Here is a 10,044-nt window from a genome sequence, read left to right as displayed (position 1 = left end):
CGCACCTCGCGCATCGCGGCGCGCATCAAGCACCGCGCACCAAGTATTCTTGCCCCCTGTCCTCCTCCGTTTTCGCCTGCTTGCCCTCTTGCTCCTATTTTATTCTATCATATACAAGTATCGAAGTGTCGCTGATCTGCTTTATATTCTCAAATCGTCGCGAATACTCAATTAATCGCTTTTTGCTGATGCGCGATCATTGAGTGATCTCTATTTACGAGATGATGACGCAAATTGACCACCGTTTCTAGAGATCTGCAAAAAGCATAGAATGATATTTGATCTTTTTAAATGTCGTACATTAATGATGTCAAAATTACGCTGCGGTTATTTGAAATTTTGTCAAATTTGGCAACAGGATCTAATACGAGAAATTTGACTGAATGACTTGATTCAACTGAATGAATTAAAAACAATCGCGAGGTATACGGGAAACTGCCAGTATATATGCGTATATATAGTATGTATGTACATATGTTACATACAATTTAATTTCGAAAACTTACTTAAAAAAATTACTTTGTTAATTCTTATTAAAATTAGCGTTTTATAAAAATGAATATATATTGAAAATTGTCACCGCGCGCATTTTTCTGCGCGCGTGCTACGGCTAATTCGAATCGTCATTCATATTGGATATATCACGGGTACATAAATTATAGATTCAGATTTTCATCCGAGTGCTCCTCACTAGTAGATATATCATGTTAGTCTTGTTTAAGATTCGGTGAACGACAAGGATAAAACGATATCTGGACGGTACTTGAGCGAAAATCTGAACGCGCCCCATATAGGAGAGTTAGCGATCCGCGGCGATAGCGGAAACACGTTTCCATTTAACGTCGCGTACGACCAAATTAACTCACATAGTTTTTGTAATTTTTGCGATCACTGATTTTAATTACTATATAATACCTATGGAAGCTAGAGAACGCAAGTCCCCGTCATAACTTGTAAGAAACAGCGCAAAATGTATAGCTGGTTAGATCGATTCAATTTGTCGTTAATCTCTACTAAAAAATATCGTGTCGCAAAAGTATACATACATCTGCGTCAATCATTTGGTTTGGATCGGCGAGGAAAAGAATAAGCATCAAAGTCAAATCACACTAACGGCTGTCGATTGGATTGCGATTGTGATTGATGATTAATTAGCGATTATTTTTCAATCAATCGAAATAAAGCAGTCACCGATTGAAATTACGGGATTGTCATTTAGAAAATGTTTTATTTTAATCGCACAATTGCAACTTAATCGGTAATCGCTAGCGTGATTTGACCTTTATTAGAAAGTTTTGGTGTAGTGACGGAATTGAGGGCTACACACGTATACGTATGCGTGAGGTTTATTATGCTAAATTCTATTATTGCATCTACCAAATACGATTCGCGATATTGTACATACATATTGTAGCGAAAATTTTTTATTTTTTAATGACAGATAAAGTGGACGCATTAACATTGGATAATATAATTTAATAATAAATTAAAGCTTAAAAAGATAACATTTAATATATCGATATTAAAAATTTGCGATAAATTTTGCGATTCGAAGAAATAGTATAAATTGGAAGAATTTCAATGATAACATCAAAAATTCCTTTAAAATGTCAAGCTTATAATAAATTTCAAATTGAGAAAATTAAAATTTTTGATCAAATATCAAAATGATATATATACTGGATGTATCTTAAATAGCGCCCATTAATTATATAGCGTTATTTCTTGGAAAAAAAATTGAGTCGAAGTCTAACTTTTTATTTCTACGATGCTCAATGACGCGGGATCACTGCAATCATGATTGCACTGCTTCGATCAACTTAGCATTGCAGAACAAAATTATTAATTCTTAAATAGCGCGCGCTTACTAATCATATAGCGCTCTTTCTTATAGAAAATTAAATCAAAAGTCCTGAACCATTTTTTTATACAATGCTCAATAAAGCTGTATTATTACAGTGATTGTTTAATTGTATATTAATTGTAGGAAAAAAATGATTCAGGACTTTTCAACTCGGTTTTTTACGAAGAATAACGTTAATATTACTGAGCGTTATTTAAGATACACGCTGTGTGTGTGTGTGTGTGTGTGTGTGTGTGTGTGTGTGTGTGTGTGTGTGTGTAATCACACTAAAAGACATAATATGTATAAAATTATATATGTATAAACTATTTCAAATTGAAAGAAAAATCCTTTGAAGATAACGTAGAAATATTCTTCTTATACCGACTGAATTTTAAAATTATCATCGCACATATCGGAAAAAAAAATTATTTCAATCACTTTTCAAGTGTAAGTAAAGCAAATTCAAGTTACGCATTGAAAATTGAAATTGCGTAATATGTTCAATGTGATAGAAAATAGAAACGAAAATTATTATTTTAGTTTGATTCCTGCATATACACGACAAATCGGTATGTACCTTGCATCGGTATTTCGTCACATGTGTCGTATTATTCATATACATATGCATATGATAACAGCGCAGTCAGTGTGTGATATATGTATATAGTATGTATGTCAGTATGTGTGTAGTGCCGTATGGCGTATGCGCAAATGTATATATTGGTATGTGTGTATACCTCTCACAGTTAAATCGTTGCATATCATACATTTCTGTCACTACACACGAAGCTTAATATAATTCTCTCATCGTAACAAATAATCAAGCACATATTAGGTAAAACGACCTCAATATGAAACCAACTCTTGTAGCTGATGAAATGTTTCCCGAAGGAGCTGGACCTTACGTTGAATTAGAAGAGGTAATATCATGTATACAGCTCTGATAAGGTTAGAATATACATTGATCGCTATTGATGTCTCTCATATCATATCGAATCGACAGAATGAACCTCTCTATTTTCGTTTTATCTCTTGCTGGAAAGCTCCAGTCAACATATATTACTGTGTACATCTGTAGTGTAATTTCTTTGGATTGTAATCTCCTGATAATGTTTTCAAGTGATATTAATTTCAGGTTGGAGGTAGTAGGTTACTAGTGGATCTTACAGCTAGTGAGAAAGCTGTTCATTCAGAATTTTTCAATGGTATATCAATTATTGAATTATTTATAATAAATTTATATATATATATATATATATATAAAATCCCCTTCCAAGTTCAGAAAAAATTAAGGATATTGTTCTGAAAATCCAAACCATATTTTCCATAATATACAGTCTAAATAGAAGATTTCAATAATATATATTAAATATTATTTAATTCTTTAATAAGTATTTTTCTACATATTTCATAGATCAAGAACATATTTTTTTGGTGTAAATAATCCAAATTAACAGAATATACGGTTAGTTTATTGAAATTGCTTCTTTTCAGAGTTTGATGATCTTTACGATGACGATGACTTGGAGTAAAAGCAGCGTTCCTAAAAAGTTCAACTACACAGTGCTTTTTGTACAGATTGCAATTAAAGCATTGAAGCAGAAAATTTCTCGTAGATCCATGCAAATCATGGGTACAGAATCAATGGATATCGTATGTCACATCAGTTGCGTTCAACAGAAAATAGCATTTTATATATTTTATAATATTTAGCATTGATAAAATAATCTGTGAATGATCTTTTTTTCTCCATGCTTGCGCTCATGCTGTATAGCTTACTATTTTTTTGTTCAGCGTAACGCTGTATCATCAATGCCACTGTACTATTATTACTTTTGATACTTCACAAATATCAAAAATAATGTAACTATCAATTATTCATAACATTGATAGAGCACATCTTCAATATGCTGAAAGAAAAATGTGAGTTAAAAAAAAATTATGCAATAGTTTCAAAGTTATTTCTGTTGAACGTAACTATTACAGGTATCATATGTTTATACATATAATAGATATGAAAAATGTTTCATTTTTTAAGTTTGCTGTAAAAAAATTACTGCAAACTCTTACATATAGTATAGTTATTCAATACACATCCTTTCCTTTCAAAAGACTAACCACAAACTACAAACTTCATGTTATAACATTATTACAATTTATTTGTATTTTTAATTCGAGTCAAATGTGCGCCTGCATCTATCATACGTCATTTTACTGCTTACCACAGACAATTGTTATTATAAACGTGCCATAAGAAAATGAGAGTACTGGTCAATATATCTCATACACATAATAATATTTTATGATACTGTAAGATTATAATTTATAATACATAGACGCTAGAGTCATATAAACTTGTATGATGATGCACAACTAAAATATAGCACCCCATTCAGTCATTCATTTGTTTATTCTTATTATTCCTTTCGCATGCGCGTGCATCGTATTATTTTATTACTTGATACGAAAAAAAAAAAGAGCCACTTAATTTTGCCAATTCAATCAGTCCAATTAACTGCTACGTTTTCTCCTTGGCCCCAATCAACATATTTCCCTTTTGACCATTTACCTCAACAGATTTCCGCTCACGGTAATTATCAACTCTTATCCTTGTTCGATATATGTTAAAAACTGGCGACCGGGGTGAAGACGATATTATTAATGTTGGCATATCGCTGATGAGTGTGGCGAGTATCCTAAAATTCAGAAGCAAAGTCCCTTTAAACTGTAACTTTACACTGGTACTTGGACTGATATTTTAAACAGTTTTTAAATACGTTATTATTAAAATGTGTAATGTGTGTGTGTGTGTGTGTGTGTGTGTGTGTGCGTGTGTGTGTGTGTCAATATGTATTGAAATAGTAATTGCTGCGGCTAAATATTATATAATATGAGGCACAACGTTTGTGTATGTATGTACACACGCACGCATGCACGCACGCACGCACGCACATGTAAAAAGTATAATAAACGAATGGGAGAGAAGAGGAGAGGAGAGGGAGAGTAAACATACAAACCCTGAGTCTAGCCTTTGAAGAGTTATTCGGGGTGCTAGTTAACTTCCAAATCACTGTCAGCCTGATCATCCTGGTCGCTTTCTTCCTCGTCGTCCTCTTCTTCCGAATAGTATTGAGATGGTGGCGATAGAGGATCTTCCGATAATGAAGTATGTGACGACGACGGTGGTCGAGAACCTTCTAATTTGATATCTAAATCCTCCATCGATGTACTTGGACCAGGAATAGTTACTGGAATAAACTTCTCTAAATCCCCTGACGCTAACTCTGCAATAATCGATCCTTTTAAACGAGTGAACTGAAATTTAAATAAATATTTATATAACAGATAGCACACGTACGTTCTACATATTTTTCGAGTGATTTCGGAACCATAAGTTTTGCCTTCTGTAAATTTTCTTCAGTGCATTCCCCTTTTTCTAGTCCTACAAGAATATTTTATATTCTATCATCTTAATTTACAGGTTTATAGTACATTTTAGTAAAATATAAAAAAATAATGATTATAGTATAAAAATTAGAATCGGTATTCTTTACCAAAAGCTAGACCCATCTGCTTTAGAACTTCAATATCGTCATGAATTTCAAACTTATCATTAAAATTAAACAGGTACTCGGTTCTGTGACAAAAAAATTGGCTTAATATATATATCCTTTAATTTATACATAATATATACTGATTATCTAATAATTTGATTTCTATTTGACATACTTATCATTTGAAATGCTGCAATCTATGACAGTCTTTTTACTGGTATTCACAATAAGGAATGGCAGCTGTATGGCAGAATTAGGTTTCGGTGGCCCGCGGACATTCTCGTTTGAACGATTACGTTCAACCAAGTTCTTGAAAGAAATGTGAGACAGGATTAGCTGATGCAATTGCTGAGTTTTAGCTTTGATTCTCTCAATCTTTTTCTTCTTATCTTTTTCTAATGCTACACATTCCTGTAATGAATTTGTAGGCAGGCCGAGCCACCTGATTTCCTTTTTCTCTTTGGAAATAATATTCATTGCCATTAATACGTTTAGAGCGTCATACACGCGCCTTCTAATATTTTTCTGATCGTATTGCTGAAAAGATAGTAAACAAGATTCAATAACTTGAAAATTTAATTAATGGTCAAATTTTTAAGCGTATTTCAAAACTTCTTTTTTAATTTACAATTAACGTGCAGAAATAAATACCTGATCTGTCAGAGAATTTATATGAGCAGGATTAGTAAATTCGCCAACCAATTCATCCGCTACTTCATTGTACGAAGTAGTACCTTTCTTTTTCACTTTCTCACAGACTTTCATTGAGAAATGTCTCAATCCTTTCCCGACCTTTTCCGCTTTTCTCCGTTTACTACAATACAAAGAAATAAGAGGTTATATAAATGAAAATTTGTAGCTCAGTAATTAGATCACGGCCGGTTAGATCCAGCGATATCTGGCTAGCCAATTCAAGGATAATTCCAGGACATTTCAGGTAAAAATCCTGGTTTTTCCAGGTCGATTAATTTTCATTATTTAATTTTTATTGATTTGCGCAATATTATATATTTTGTGTTCAAATTAGGATTCTATGTAACGAATCAATTAAAATGCGAACAAATTTAGAAGAATATTAGTTATTGCTTTACAAATTGGTTGCTTTATTTTATCTTTAAAGAAGAGCTTATACAACCGTAAACTTTTCCAAAAACAATGTTACCGATGTTATCAACATAGTTCTTGACACACGCAAAAAAATATTTCTTATTTCTTTCTTATTTTATGATTCAATTTTTTTGTAGAATAAAAGAATGACAAAAATTCAAAGTCAATTCCAGGGGTTTTTCAAGAATTTTCCAGGACACATTAAATTCCATAATAATTCCAGGATTCAAGGACATTCAAGAATCGCTGGACACCCTGTAGATGTACGAGTATATCGCAAGATTGTAGAAAAACTAAATTCATAATTGCTCGTTCTTCCCCCCTTCTCTCGCGTGCGCGTGATAAAATCATGGCATTACTCAGGCACAAAGTCGCCACTTTCCACATCCTGCCTTTTTCTAGATCCACTGTGATCCAATATTGGACTGATAAAAGTTTTCCCAGCAGCATCCTTAACAAGTTGCGAAGTATTAGATTGCTGCTGCTGCTGCTGCTGTTGTTGTTGTTGTTGCTGTTGTTGTTGGGATGCAATAGCTTGTTTTATGTCGCTCTAAAATAAAGTATTTGTATTTTAAAGTTGTTCAATACAAAATTTAATTTCCACATTGAATTGTTACTTATTTATTACAAAATTATATTTACCATTTGTGCAGAGGTTAACTGTATGGTTTTAGTCATCATAGACTCCCCTCCTTTTGATGTTGCCATTTTAGTATTTTGCAAAGGTATTGTTAGTAGTCCTAAAATTACATTTTTTAATTAAAGACACTTCCAAATGGTAATACTATACTTGCAATTACATGGAAAAAAATGTATTTAGAAAAAAAGCTATACTTACTCTGACCAGGCGATGGATTCTGCAAATTAATAGTCCTAAGAACTTGTGTATTCGATGATAAAACCTTTAATTAAAATGATATATATATATATATGTTTATATTTATAAAATTTGAATTTTCAGTGTTGTTGCATTACAGAAAAATAAATTGGAAATAAATTCTGCATATAAGGAGTAATTTATAAATATAATTTATCGCTTATTTATAGAGTTTTACTTTCTTAAAAGACCGTTAACAATATATAACCTTTACTATTAAGCTAACAACTATAATTATAATAACCAAGATATAAAATTAAGCCAAATACCTGCGATTCTTGATTAGGAGCTTTAAATACTTTAAGGCCACCTGCATTTGTTGTGCTGACAATACTACTTAATGCTTTATTAGGTGTACTTTGCACTACTTTTATCACTTGTGGATGTCCTGCAATGAATTTAATTCACTTATAATCACTTGTTAAATATATGTATATATCAGACAATATATTATGCAATATATTTCAGATTTCTTTTTTTTTTTTACAAGAAAAAATCTAAAATTTAATATAATTGATACTTTGTCCATTAATTTTTTAATGCACCTGTGTATACATATATAAAAAAATGATTTTGTACATATTATAATATATTATGTATTGTAATTTATACTTATATGTTATAAAATGTTATAAAAGTGGAATAAATTATGTCTTGCACTTTGACATAGACTTTTTATGCTATATATTTTTATTTAATTGAATACTACAGAAAATGTATCACCGAAGGACGCGAAATTATTTAACTGTAACCAACGAATCAAAATGTACTACAAAAAACACAAAATTTTTCACGCGTATCTAATAATATTTCAACTAAATAATTAAATTTACAAATCATAAGACAGTAAACGTTAGAAATGTCATAGCTTAGAAAAAAATGGATAATGCTTTTCCAAAATGCTTTCCTATATCCAATGTTCAATACTATTTGGTATTCGAAAGTTATCAAACGTTTAGAACATTCTCCGTTTTTCTTATCTGTATATTGTAAAGATGTTCCCGGCGTTTGTGTCTATCCTAGGCATAAAAATGGAAATGAATGCTTGTAACGTTACAGGAAACATGATGAAAGTCGTGTCGTCAATATTTATGCAGCTGTAAGTAGGTGGTATATGAGAAAGTGAAAAATGGATAATTTTTAAAAGAGCAACAAATTATTTCACATAAGCAATTTCGTCAGTACTATATTTGATAAAATAAAATATGATGAAGATTAGAGATGACAGGCAAAAGAGAAACGTGATTACAGTCGAGTGCAAACTATCAGCTATCCATTGACTGGATAGAATACGCTTTTGCCACCGATGACAATCCGCAGCCGACAATGAGAGCGCACGTCTCCCATTTATATATCAAGGAGACACAACTGACATGGTAACAAATAAATCGCACTATAAAAAGCGGGGAAAGAAGGCGAAATTGAAGAGGAGGAAAGTTAGGATTCAGCGTTGTTTCGGACAAAGCTGAACTCAGGAGTCGGGAAGATAAGTCGTAAGTAAGTGCGTAAACTCGCGCAGCCGGACGCGATTTCGGCTACGCGGACCGCAGCAGAATTGCGGTAGAAAAGCGAGCGAAGGGGCGGACGTATACCGTATCAGCCGTACGCGGCGTACGCCATACGCCGTGCGCCGCGGCCGCAATCGAATTTTACTTGGCATTCGCAAAGGAAGGAACGGAGGCTTCGGCGCGAGGGTAGAAAGAAAGTAAGTGTACCAAGAGCAAAGAGAAGGATTGGAGCACACACACGCGTGTGTGCTCCAACTGTGCGTTGGCGCGCACCGTGAAAATCCACTTACCATTAGCGTCATGTATTAAGAAATTCATCGTTTTGTTTTGCTGTGTCATCTCCAACGTTATTGGGCCGTCGATCGACTGAGGACGATAGCGCGGATGGGCCGTGCGAAAAAGGGAGATAAAAAGATCATAAGGGCTACACACTCCGCTCGCTCGAATCGTCGGCTCGGCGTATCACCAAAATGGCGACCTCGCATATAAAAGCACTCGCGAGGGTGATTTGCGAGGTATCGCGCGTCGCGAGACCGGCACGGTCCGTCAGCCGTGGCAATTCAGTATCTCCTCTATTGCGATCGGCTGCGCATAATTCCCACGAGTCCGGAATATTCGTGCTCTATCCGCAGCCAGTCGGCCCTGCAGCTTCCGCGTGCACACGGACTGGAAATGAGCTTGGCGGCACGACAAAGCTAAACAGCTGATTGGCCGGCCGCCGGTCACATGGTCGCCCTCGTTCCACGTTACGCGGCGCCTCTCTCGTGACGACGCGCGTAGAGCGCCAACACGCGCGCCAATTTCTCCTCTGTCGTAGCCTCTCTCAGCCTTCTCGTAGGTCTCGCCTCTACATACGTGTTGTATACCCAGCCAGCACACTCAGGCACTCAGCACACTCGTATCGATAGAGTTGGCAAGAGTAACGTAACGAGCGGTAACGAGCACGACTCCAATAAATTCAAGAGAGTATGTGCGCGCAACGCGATCTCGCTGCGTTCAGTATAGAGAAAACAGATCAGAGTGAGCCTTTAATATGATTCAGTGATTCTTTAATGATTGGTCCTCGCCGCCGCCTTTAGATCTTCGCTGGATCCCTAAGATGCCGAAACCAATCACAATACGTCTTGAAACACAATAGCCGCGTAGCTTAGC

The 10,044-nt window shown here is 34.5% G+C and overlaps 2 protein-coding genes across 3 annotated transcripts; one reads left to right on the top strand and one right to left on the bottom strand.

The window, feature by feature from the left end:
• The first annotated feature begins 2,538 nt into the window (after positions 1–2,538).
• LOC105459449 (myeloma-overexpressed gene 2 protein homolog) lies at positions 2,539–4,245 on the top strand. 2 transcript variants are annotated; one of them, XM_011705484.1, is made up of 3 exons: positions 2,549–2,766; positions 2,982–3,051; positions 3,341–4,245. In XM_011705484.1, exons 1-3 carry the CDS (start codon positions 2,698–2,700, stop codon positions 3,376–3,378), a joined length of 177 nt encoding a protein of 58 aa, XP_011703786.1. In that variant the 5' UTR covers positions 2,549–2,697; the 3' UTR covers positions 3,379–4,245. The 2 variants fall into 2 exon arrangements, with proteins under 2 accessions (XP_011703785.1, XP_011703786.1); XM_011705483.1 differs by lacking the exon at positions 2,982–3,051 and having other exon boundaries at positions 2,539–2,766.
• Positions 3,697–9,552, bottom strand: LOC105459450 (transcription factor Dp-1). The gene is made up of 11 exons (XM_011705485.1): positions 9,183–9,552; positions 7,654–7,772; positions 7,346–7,409; positions 7,150–7,247; positions 6,867–7,057; positions 6,052–6,214; positions 5,576–5,937; positions 5,401–5,483; positions 5,205–5,288; positions 4,864–5,130; positions 3,697–4,542 (listed from the first exon to the last, which is right to left on the bottom strand). Exons 1-10 carry the CDS (start codon positions 9,229–9,231, stop codon positions 4,898–4,900), a joined length of 1,446 nt encoding a protein of 481 aa, XP_011703787.1. The 5' UTR covers positions 9,232–9,552; the 3' UTR covers positions 3,697–4,542; positions 4,864–4,897.
• Positions 9,553–10,044: the final 492 nt, after the last annotated feature.

Source organism: Wasmannia auropunctata, unplaced genomic scaffold (assembly GCF_000956235.1).
Source record: "Wasmannia auropunctata unplaced genomic scaffold, wasmannia.A_1.0 LD334186.1, whole genome shotgun sequence".
NCBI lineage: Eukaryota > Metazoa > Arthropoda > Insecta > Hymenoptera > Formicidae > Wasmannia > Wasmannia auropunctata.
The sequence above is the reverse complement of the archived record's forward strand: the minus strand, read 5'-3'. Positions and strand labels throughout refer to the sequence as shown.